General features: G+C 38.2%; 1 protein-coding gene across 4 annotated transcripts in view; it reads left to right on the forward strand.

The window, feature by feature from the left end:
- Window positions 1-5,455: 5,455 nt before the first annotated feature.
- MEE22 (maternal effect embryo arrest 22) overlaps window positions 5,456-12,423 on the forward strand; it is a 33,345-nt gene continuing 26,377 nt past the window's right edge. For all 4 annotated transcript variants that reach the window (XM_010247114.3, XM_010247115.3, XM_010247116.3 and 1 more), the window contains exons 1-3: window positions 5,456-5,726; window positions 5,815-5,929; window positions 6,156-7,111. In XM_010247114.3, coding sequence (XP_010245416.1) covers window positions 5,673-5,726; window positions 5,815-5,929; window positions 6,156-7,111 — 1,125 coding nt within the window. In that variant the 5' untranslated portion in view covers window positions 5,456-5,672. The remainder of the gene's footprint in view (window positions 5,727-5,814; window positions 5,930-6,155; window positions 7,112-12,423) is intronic.

Genomic DNA, 12,423 nt, shown 5'->3' on the forward strand with positions numbered 1-12,423 from the left:
GGTCCCACGCCATACAAGGATAGCGAAATGGGCAGAAATTAGGAAGTTAAGTGAGCATTTAGACTTAATGGGCCTAAAGCCCAATTCGAACTGGCTTAATAAGATTAATTAATTAGAGGCGGTTCTGGGATTTAGATCAGTAGATAGGATAAGGGATTATCCCTGTCCACTTAAAGAGAGTCCAGATCCAAATAAAGATTTTGATCAGGAAACTCCTAATTTGATTAGGAATGCTGATTTTAATCTGTAGATAAGATAAGGGATTATCCTTACCTTTTAAAGAGAGACCAGATCCGAATACAATAATATTTGGATTAGGAGACTCCTAATGGGATTAGGAGATGCTCTTTTTAAAGGCTATGAATAAAGCAGCAAGGTGAACCTCCAAGAGACACAACAATAATCAGTTCGCAGATTACAAGAGAGAAGGATCTACAGTTTGACTGTTCTTGTCTTCTGCTCTTGTCGCCCCTGTCAATTCGACACCTGTGAGAGTGATTAAGAAAGGTTATTGATATTACCTTTAGGTAGAAAAGGTAATCTGAAGTCGTGCTCACCAACCTTCCATCACATTTTTGCTAAAGAATTTGGTTCTTGTTGAAGAGCCATTTTGTTGATTCTGCTCTACCTCATATTGTGTCATCTTCAGTGGGAGCAGTGTTTGGTTTTCTCTTTGGGCGTGAACGCCTTTGTTGGGAGTTATTATTACTTTGTATCAGGTATATCCCTCCACTCCCTTTTGGTTTCAGATCTGGTCCGGTTTGGTTTCAAGATTGATCATTGAAAATGATGTTTTCTAAAATAGGGAATCCGATTCCCACATGGGAGAGAGAAATTTTTGAAATTTCGCCTAACCTTCCTGTAGGGTTCGGCCATCCATATGATGGATTTCTCCTCCCTTCAATTAAGGCTATATTTGATTTGCTAGAAAGAGGTGGGAAAGATGGAATATTCCTAAAATATTATATTTTCCCATGTTTATTTTGTGAGATGCATGGAAATGGGATGGGAAAATAGGGGGACACACTTTCTCAAAAATTAGGATTCGGGGTGCGACCCCAATGAGAAAATAAAGGGAAAGAGTATCGGGTTTGCCTGTTAAAAGAGTTTGTTGTCTATCTTCTCCACTTCCTCTGCCCAATAGCAACATCCAAGCTTCCGTTGACTTTTTCAGATAGATGGTTGTCTTCTTGTGACCTTTTTCAATTGTTTTTAATTCCTCTTTATTTTTTGAGCTCCAAAACCCAAATAGATATACGGTGCAATCACTGTGGGCTTGGCTGCCATGGTTTCCGACAGCCAATGCTCTCTCTCTCTTCAGCACTTGATTTCCTTCTACCATTTTACTTCGATTAATAGATATAACCTATTTTTTCTCGAAAAAAAACAAAGCTCTTTTCTTCTCTTCATCTCTCCACCTCTATGTTATCTCCCTTGTCTACTACATGGATGTTATTGTTATTCTAATACAATGATTTCCACCAAATGTTTCCAAACACCACTATCATTCCTTCGATTAAAATGGTGATTTTCATAAATTATTTCCAAATGCACTCAGTTCATTCTAATAATTAATTATTTTTAGAAATTATCCAACTATAGAACAAACAAATGCCCTTTAATGGTAACAAATACAATGTTGTTTCAAAGCCTAGAAACCAATAAACAAATCCCAACATTGGCAAGTATTGTTGAAGCCCACCTTTAAATTTACTCTAAATCTGAAAAACTGCAATCACCCACCATATGTTCGACCAAATTACTTGTCAAACACCTTTGCTTGGAAGTGTCTCATCCTAGCCCATCTCACTAGTCGTGATCCCTATCATCTAATTTGGAGCCTATGGGCACTTAAAATCACTACAGGAAGAAAAAGAATTTATGAATCATGATACTATAGGACAAAGTGGGTTAAAGTGCCTTCTCACAAGTAGGGGTGTCAACCGATCGGTTGTTAGACAGTGTATGCCCTTAGCACCTACCAGATTGATGTACATTATGACATTTATTGTAAATGAATAAAGTACATATTTGATTCATGTTATTGTGGTGTGTTTCTGTGTAATACCCCTAAACTGGACACTTATGAGACTCGTGTTAGTTTATAATGTTCACAGCCATTGGATAAGTCTGGGGAGATTTATCCTATTAAGGCTGCCACTGGTGTGCCGCCAAGTGTTGGGGTGGCCTGTCTCAGCTGCTAGGGTGAGACCCGAGGTACATGTAGTGTAGGTTTACTTGAAACCCTGAATCGGACTAGATTTCTAGTATTGCCCTGGACCTTGGTGATTAGTGGGCAAAACTGGAAAGTTACACCTGACCCCTAGACTCGATTATGATACTGCACTAGGTGTCGGATTGGGCTGTCTTTGATATGCCAATCGGGGATGCACTCTCTCTGATGGAAACCAAGACTGCTGGCAGCCAATTTCAATCGTTGAAATTTGTTTTGCAAAATATATTTTATATACGGATATAAATATATATATATATATATATATATATATATATATATATATATAATTATGGTTTCAAATTGTTTGCAAAAGGTTTTAATTCCCGGGATCCATGTGTAGAGAGTGCAGCACTGTTCCTCACAGCCAATGGAGAGGTCATCTCTTGTTGGGCAGTGTATGATCATTATGGGCTAAGAGGTTAAGCGTAAGACCATTGAGGGTAATGCCTGATGGGCTAATCTTGCATCTGCCCACAGTCCCTGGGTTTTTATAAGGTGGTTTGGCCTAGGAACCACTTAGTGTAAGTGTTGGGCCCATTAGGAGTCCATGTGTTGGGCTTCAGGGGGTTTACTGTCTTTTTAGTGAATTCGGCCAGGCCTTGTAATAGAGGCTGGGCTGAACCCATGTGGCTGATGTGTAGATCAATGTTTGGGTCCCACGCCATACAAAGAAGTCCAACTGGACAGCAGTTTAGAAGTAGTTAGAGCACATAGACTTCATGGGCCTAAAGCCCATTTCGAACTGGGCTGATATGATCAATTAAATAAGGGGTCAGATCTGGGATTAAATCAACAGATAGGATAGGGTCTTACCCTATCCACTCAAAGAGTCCAGATCTAAATATAGATTCAGATCTGGAAACCTCCTAATGAGATTAGGAGAGAACTGATCTAATCTGCAGATAAGATAAGGTCTCATCCTTATCTCTTAAAGAAAACTCAGATTTGGATTAGGAATTTCCTAATGAGATTATGAGCTCTTTTTAAGGCTATAAAAGGAGGAGGGGGCGAACCATTCAGATCATCCCAAGCATTCCAAATACTCCAGCCTCCAGAGATACAAGATCTCATAGCACAGAGAGAAGTCGAATACAGTGTGACTGCGCCTTCTCCCTGCGTTCTCTTCCTGCCGCCGCCATACTCCCAGTTCGTGCTCCAGTTTTGTGGAAGTGATCAAGATCAATTCTTGATATCAGTCTTTGGAGAAAGACTGGTTTGAAGTTGTGCTCACTGCCTTCATCGAATTTTTGTGAAGGGTTCGGTTCTTGGGAAGAATACTACTGATTCTGCTCCACCCTACACTGTGTCATATTCAGTGGGAGCAGTCTTTGGAGATTTTCTTTGGGCGTGAACACCTTCATTGGGAGATGCTATTTTTTGTATCAGGTATATCCCTTTCCTTCCTTTTGATTCAGATATGGTTCGGTTCTTGGTTCAAGATTGATCATTGAAAAATACAGTTTTTCAAAAACAGGGAATGCGATTCCCACATGGGAGAGAGAAATTTTTGAAATTTCGCCCTACCTTTCTGTAGTGTTCGGCCATCCATATGATGGATCTCTCATCCCTTCACCGGTTTTGTTTTGGATCCAATCCGATCCAAGCCTTATCAAATTGGATTTGGATGGTCCATTATAATTTTTGGATTAGGCCAATCCAAAATAATTTGGTCCATATTCTTATTGGTTTGAATTTAGACCTAAACCAAATTTTCAATAATCCGATCATGAGGCTAAACCCTTATCCAATTTGAAATCAATCAAAACTGAAAACATCATAAAATCACTTTTATGAAAGTACTTTAACGAAAGCACTTTTACGAAAACATTTTTGTAAAAGCACTTTAATAAAAATACTTTTACGAAAACATTTTTACAAAAGTATTAGTGTGAAAGCGCTTTTATAGAAGTAGTTTTATAAAAGCACTTTTACAAATGAACTTTTATGAAAGCACTTTTATAAAAGTACTTTTACACGAAAGCACTTTTAGAAAAAAAACATTTACGAAAGCACTTTTATAGAAGTACTTTTATAAAAGCACTTTTACGAAAGCATTTTTACAAAAGAACTTTTATGAAAGCACTTTTATAAAAACACTTATACGGAAGTACTTTTATAAAAGTATTTTTTCAAAAGCACTTTTATGAAAGTATACTTTTACAAAAGCACTTCTACAAAAGTACTTTATAAAAGTCTATGGAAGTACTTTTTGAAAAGTGCTTAAGTACTTTCTATAAAGTGCTTTTGTAAAAGCACTTTTATGAAAATATTTTTATCAAAGTACTTTTACAAAAATGCTTTTATATATTTTTTGATATTTCATTCGGTTTGGATTGGATCCAATCCAATTCATTTACATTTTAATGGATTGGATTGGATTTGGTATGGACTGAATTGGGTCCAATCCATTTATAAATGGACTCACATTGGACTGGATCGAGTTTGACCAAATTCGTCCAATTTACACCTCTGTAGTCAGAAATGCCATTTCATGGATAGCAATGGGTCTTTGTAGACCTGGCAAAAAGTTGACCCAACCCGCGAACCCGATCCAACCCAACCCAAAAACAGGGTTAGGGTCTCATATTTAGCTACCCGAATGTGAAAACGACCCGACCCGACCCAACATGAAAAAAGCTGGGTTGGGTTGGATTGGATCATGGGTCAACCCGCTGACCCGATTGTCAAGTATAATTGGGATTATTTATGCATTGTTAGAAGTTTCTACTCTTTAATTTTTTCTATTTTACTCTTTAAATTGTTAAATATTAAATTTTTTATTTTATATTTGGAATTTTAAGGTTAATTCTTTTAATTTTGACATTTTTCTTTATTTTTTTAAAATTTCATTTATTTTTTGGGATGGGTCAACCCAAACCCGAATATTTAGGGTTAGGGTCTAGCATTTGACAACCCAACCCAAAGTTCAACCCGACTCGAAATCAACCCGAAATAACTTGATCCAACCTGAACCCAACCCACCCAACCTAATCGCTAGGTATAGCTCTTTGTTATGACAGTTGATTTTTGGAGCTAAATAGTTTTATTTTCAACTCTGATTTATGTCATGTTTTTTTCTCATAAACCAAACGATGGAAAATGAAGACTTCACACTTTCTCATCCCATCCCATCCCACAAACCAAACAGAGCCTGAGGGTTTTTCGGTGTTTCGCCTTTCACGTTCACCCCCAATAAGCCGTCTTCGTTGCCAAAAAACTGTCTTCACAATGGCAGATGCAAGTGCCCAACTGCAGCCATAAAAAACCAACCGAACTCAACATCCCTAAAACCCTAATTCTACTCTGTTAAGAGCCATTTTTTCCTAACCTCTATATCTTTCTCGTTTGCTTTATGGCTCTTTCTCTCCATCTCTCTCTAGTAAACACAGCTTTTTATACTTGACTTATTCTTTCTCATCTTCGGTTTCTCACAGCAATGGCGGCAGATGTAGTCATTGAACGAGAACTGGCGAAATCCTGCTGTGCAGTGGTAATGTTTTCCTTCTGACATTTGATAGTCACGTATTCAAGTAGTTCTGTTTGTACTAAATCTCTTCGTTTTCCCCTATTTGGATTAGTTGAAAGAAAGATTCTTGAAGTCGGAAGAGAAAAGGAACGCTCTTCGGCAAGCTGTGAAGCTTCTGGAGCATCAAATTGATAAGCTTCAATCTGAGAATCTCAATCTGAAAAAATGTAAGTCGATGCAACTTTCTTCCGTTTTGTTCATTCGGTTCTTCTTTCTTTGAAATTTGTTTTACTCTTCAAGTTCAAGGTACGGATTTGCGAAAGAAATTTTGGTTTTGCTGTGGATTGATAGGGCAAGATAGTACGAATAATTCTATTTCGGCTCATATATTTTGTTTCTGAAGACTAGATGTGGCTCAATTGCATTAACAAGAATTGTATATTTGGTTCGCAGCCTATGAGGAGGAGCGAGCTCGAGCGGAATTAGAGAGAGAGGCAAAAGTGAAAGAATCTACTATTAGAGTTGGTTTGGAGAACGAGGTCTCTAATTTGAAGTCTGAGATCGCTCTATTACAGAGCAAAGGAGGTTCACGGGACGAGGATCTAGATAGGGAAGTGATACAGCTCCGAACCTGTGTTTCAGACGATGAGGTGAAGATAAACCAAATCAAGGCGCTTCTTGAGAAAGAGAAAAAGAAGGCCGATGCAGAGAAAAAGAAGGCTGATGCAGAGAAGAAAAAAGCTGCAGAGGCATGGAAAATGGTGAAGGCAGAAAAGATTAAGGCAGAAGAACAGAAGAGGCTTGCTGATGTTGAAAGGAGTAGGGCTGAAGATTATATCCGTCGCTTGGAAGCATCAAAGCAAGAACTCAATGAAGCAAAGGGAAAATTGAATTCTGAAATATCCAAGACTGAAGATGCAAACCGGAGGCTTGAAGCTGAGAAGCAGAAGGTTAATAAAGAGAAAAAACGTGCAGAATCAGAAGTTGCGAAAACAGAAGAGATGAGAAAGTGTGCTGAAGCACAAAGGAAGAAAGCAGCAGAAGAAAAAAATCGTGCTGAGGATTTTTCTCAGAAGCTGGAGGAGGAGAGGCGAAGGAATGAGGCCTTACAGAAGGAGATATTGGAAACTAAATCGCATATGAAAATGGAAAAGATGCCTCCTGTTCCATTTGATCTGGAGGTACATACTACAAATGGAAATATCAAGGTTCTAGAAAAGCAACTGAAGCTCAAAAAGATGCAGGTAAAGCATGCCAAAAGACAGGCTAAACTTGAAAAAGTTCAAAAGAATTTATTACAACAAGAAGTCCATCGTTTGAGGCAGGAATTTTCCCAATTCAATCATCGCCTGAACATATTGGATGGCTGTTGCTCTCACAGTAGGGAAGGCTTAGATGGTTCAGCAAAGGTTCGTATTTTTGTTCTACTTGAAGCCACAATCAGGCATTCTTAATCTGAATTAGAAGATGTGGTTTAATTCCGAAACAATATACAGGTTCCTGCAAATTGGAAAAAAATATATTAAAACCACACTTTGGTTAAGATGAAAGTTTGAATGAGGAAACATAAGAAAAATGATACCTTCATTATTGGTTGTGGTTTGTTTTCCTATGACACATGGTTGCCAAAGTGCTCCGGCATCACAAATGTTGGGTAGATTAGTCCTGTAATAATATGGAAAATTTTGCAGCAAACCCTGCACTAATGGTGATTCTTAACTAAGACATTTTGTTTTTGTGGAACATTAGTGCTATTTAGTATGTTTTCACCAAGCAGGCAAGCAAAGCTACCAAAGTAATTTTCTCTTATAGTCTTCTTACATTTTCTAAAGTATGGCTGATGTGAAGGTTGTCTTATAGATGCCAATAGAAAAAATGTTGCCTTCTAGATCATGGAAGCAGGATCATCCATTTTTCTTATTTAAAATGTTGCACCAAGTATTTGGAAAAAGAATAATGCATGATTATGTTACCTGAAGCATCAGGTAGAAAACAACTTGAATATATGCAAACTGGTTTGAATTATATTGATTAACCCTAAGTTGCTTATGGATCAACTAGTCTTGCTGTTGTTGAGTAGCTTCTTCATTATTATCAGTACCCTGGACTTGCTGCAAGGGAATGAGTAATTATTATCAGTACCTCAGACATACTGCATGGGAATGGTTAATTATTATCAGTACCTTGGACATACTGCATGGGAATGGTGGAGGAGGCAGTGGCAAGTTGCCTTTTCCACTTTGCGTCATGGGTCGTCTCTGCTTCTTCTCTACCAAGTATGATTCTGGCCTAGCTGCTGTTTGTGAGCCTGCTTTGCGTCATTTGCCAACTAGTCTTGCTGTTATGCACATTCCCACAAGATGAATGTTTAAATTCTCTAGTACTGGCCTGTATCTAAGATGAATACCTCTGATGCATTTATCATCATCGTCATCATCCATGCCTTATCCCAACTATATGGGGTGGGCTACATGAATCCTGTTTTGCCAATCCATTTTATTTAAAGCCATATCCACTGCTAAATTATTAGTGCTTAAATTGATAATAAAATTGTTAGTGCTTAAATCATTTCTTACTACACCCATGTCCTTTTTGGTTTACCCTGAGCACTTCTAGCCCCTTCAATGTGTAACAAATCACTTCTTCGAACTGGCACAGTTGGTGGTCTTCCATGCATGTGCCCAAACCATCTTAGTCTACTCTTTCTCATTTTATCACTTATAGGACCTACTCTTTCTCATTTTCCACTCATCCATGTTAACATTCACATTTCTTTCACATTCATTTTTTGGACATGTTTCTTGGCTGCCCAACACTTTGCTCCATACAACATTGTTGGCCTTATAACTGTTTTATAGAATTTCCCTTTAAATCTAAGTGGTATTCGCTTCCATATCATGAGAGTTTGGCAAAAGTGTTAGTGTCAATAGCTAACTTGTCACACCTCCTCCTTTATCTGGGCTTGGGACTGGCAGTGTAAGACAAGCTCACATTGGCGGAGTTTCCTTGTGACATTCATCTACAAAATCCCTTTCCTTAACATACTCCTTGCATACTGTCAATGTTGCTTGTTGGAGTTTGATCACATAGTCTACTAAGTCTTCAATATTGTCTTGCCTGATGTTTCGCTGGTCTACTTTTGTTATGTGCCCTTCTGTGACAAACCATTTTCCTAGAAACTTATTGAAAAGGTCATCCCATGACCAGTGATTTAAAAGGCGCGTGCCTTGGCGCACAAGTGAGGTGAATTTTGGGGTATGCGCCTCACCCAGGTCCTAGGTGCATCCCTTTCAAAAGGCGCACGCGTGCGCCTTTTTAAAATTTTGTGCTTTTTGTTTGTTTTTTTTTTTGAGTCTAACGGCTGGGTGTTTTTTATGTGAGAAATAGGAATTTCAGACCCTAACATAGACTTATTCGGGCTTGCCTCGAGTGGCGTGGTACAAAGGCGACTCATAGAATCAAGAATTCAATATGTTTTACATCACATTAGCTACTTAAAGCAATGCAATTAAGGAGAAAAAGAGATTATGGGTTTTACATGCTTGAAAATGCTTTATATGTTTGCTTTTATTTTTAAATTTTCATTTGAATACGCTTTACATGTTATGTTTATGTATTTTAATTTTAGATAATAGGTTTTTCAAAACATTTATTTTAAAATTTAAGTTTATATTTTTACTAACATTATGTTTAATATTTTTTGATTTTTTTTTGCATTTTTAGTTTTTTTGGCATTTTTTTTGAATTTTCTGACTTTTTTGATTTTTTTTAGCTTTTCTTGCTTAAAAAGGCGTGTACCTTGCACCTCAGGCGCAAATTGGCCCATGCGCTTTTAAAACACTGCCCATGACTGAATACTGTTTGGAGCTAGATTGACGAACCACGTATAAGCTTTTTGCTTGTAAGAGTCTTGCAGAATTCCCTTACCTTCAAGTCCCCATTTGTGGGATATGATCCCAAGGCATCCTCAATTTGCTCATATACACACAAGCACTTCTATGCTGTCCATCGTAGAGTTGCCATTTTTGTGGCAGAACATACCCTTGTAGATAGAGTTTTTGAGCAATGTTGAGCGGAAATGTCTTAGTACAGTCTAGTCTTGGGCTTGCCAGTAATTGTACCTGCAAAAATAGAACACAAATGCTCGAATATTTCTTCCTTACTCATGCCCTGCAATTGCATCGGAAAGTGTCTAGCTAAAGGATTCCACCAAACAAGGGGATAGGATTGTTTACTGATGCCCCTTTGAGTCATGTTCCTGTAAACACCCCTTCCCTCAAGGTAACCTTGTTCCTATGTTTTCGGGTACTAATGTTGGCATTGGTGAACTTGTAGATATCCTAGCTTTAGTCCAATCTATCGAAGAACCATTGAATACAGAAGGTGCAAGTGAAAGAAGGGTAGAAAGCAGAGATAGTGGTCCAAATAGAGGAGAAAGAGAGATTGGGGAGAAGGAGAGAGTGGTTGGGGGGAAGAGATAGAAGGGGGTAGGGATCCATGAGGGGGGGTGTAAAGTAGATAAGGCTATAGGACTGATGAGGAGATTCCATTAAGATAGTGGGCAGACAGAATGAGTTTGAAGATCACTAACCAGGTTTAGGAAAAACTCTTGTAAAGGAAGGAGCTGTGGAAGAGAAAAAACGGAAGAGGAAAGTAAGCAAGGTGGAAAAACTCAAAGATGATTGGAACAAGGGAGAGGAGTTTAGTGAGAGAAGTGGGAGAAGGAAAGGCAGTGGGTAGAGTTTTAAAGATGAAGGGTTTTAGTAATTTAGACAAGTAAATGAAAATAATTAGATGGAATGTAAGAGGATTGGGGAGTGCAAGGAAATGAAGAATTATTAAGGATGTTGTTAGGAGGGAAAAGCCAGATTTGGTGTTGCTGCAGGAATCAAAGGTACAAGAATTCAATAGAAGAGGGGTAAGGAGTATTTGGGGAGGGAGAGGTATAGGGTGGGCTCAAGCCCCTTCTTGGTGTAAGTCGGGGTTGAGGGGTATTATTAGCCTTTGGAATGAGGAATCTGTCAAATGTTTAGAGGAGTTGATTGGCAGATTTTCAGTCTTCGTGAAATTGAAGAGCGTGGATGACAATTTTGTTTGGGTTGTAAAAAATGTTTATGGGCCTACATCATATAGGGAAGGGAATGAATTGTGGGAAGAATGGACTGATATATGAGGACTCTAGCTAGGCCCATGGTGTTTAGGAGGTGATTTCAATGTGATTAGATATATATAGCCAAGTCTAGTAACCCTAGACGACAGGTAACCAATAGCATGAGGAAGTTCAATAGGCTGATAGGCCCGTGGAGTCTTCGTGAAATTGAAGAGCGTGGATGAAAATTTCGTTTGGGTTGTAAAAAATGTTTATGGGCCTACATCATATAGGGAAGGGAATGGATTGTGGGAAGAATGGACTGATATATGAGGACTCTAGCTAGGCCCGTGGTGTCTAGGAGGTGATTTCAATGTGATTAGATATATAGCCAAGTCTAGTAACCCTAGACGACAGGTAACCAATAGCATGAGGAAGTTCAATAGGCTGATAAAGACCTTGGAGTTGAATGAAATTGCAAATGAACAAAATAAATTTACTTGGACCAATTGCCTGGAGAATTCTATGTGCTCAAAATTGGATAGATTTTTTGTTTCCTCAGATTGGAAGGAGCACTGGGATAAATTGATTGGTAGAATTCTTCCAAGGCTAACTTTAGATCATTGGCCAATTTGTCTTTGTCAAGAATTAAATGGTGGAGGGCCAAATTCCAGAGTTTGTACATATGGTGAGAGATTGGTGGGAGGAGGATTTTTCCTAGGTTGATTGGGAAGGGATTAGATTCTATAAGAAACTTCAAAATCTGAAAGCAAAGATTAAAGGGTGGAATCTTGACAAATTTAAAAGAATTGAAGAAAGAAAATTAGCATTGATAAGCCAAATTGAAGAAATTGATAAAAAAATGGCAGGAGGAGAAAAAGAGAAGAGAGTAAGATTGAAAGAAGATTTGGAAATTATAATGTTGAGAGAGTAGATGACTTGGAAGCAAAAATCAAGAATGAGATGGATCAAAAAGAAGGAGACGAGAATACAAATTATTTTCACAAGATAGCAACTAAGAAGAATTGTCTCAATGTTGGAACTAGAAGAAGGTACCGTGCAACCACTCAACATGAAGACATTGCTAAGGCCTTTGTGGATCATTTTAAATCAATTTATAGGTGGCTGGTTTCTAGGAGATGGAAGATAGAGGGTTTGGATTGGCCAGTTTTGGAGAGACCTTGGAGCAGAGAGTTGGGGAGAAAATTCGAAGAGGAAGAGGAAAAGAATGCTGTATTCTCTATGGATAGTTCTAAGGCACTAGATCCTGATGGTTTTATCTTGGCCTTTTATCAGGACTGTTGGGAATGAGTGAAAGGGGATCTTATGAAATTGTTTGAGGAATTTTCTTTTTGATGATTAATGTTTGAGGAATTAATTATAAAAAAAATAATGTTTGAGGAATTTTTTCGTAGAGGGATTATCAAAACATGGGTATCAATGCAACTTTCATTGCCCTGATCCCTAAGAAATCTTGTGTTTGCCACCCTAAGGACTTCAGATCAACTAGTTTGGTGACTAGCCAGTATAAGATCCTTACCAAGGTACTCTCTTCATTTAAAAAAGGCCTTACCTTTAATTATCTCTTAGTTTCAAGGAGCTTTTATTCAAGAGAGGCAAATCTCTGGTCAA

Source organism: Nelumbo nucifera, chromosome 1 (assembly GCF_055504915.1).
Source record: "Nelumbo nucifera cultivar China Antique chromosome 1, China Antique-T2T, whole genome shotgun sequence".
NCBI lineage: Eukaryota > Viridiplantae > Streptophyta > Magnoliopsida > Proteales > Nelumbonaceae > Nelumbo > Nelumbo nucifera.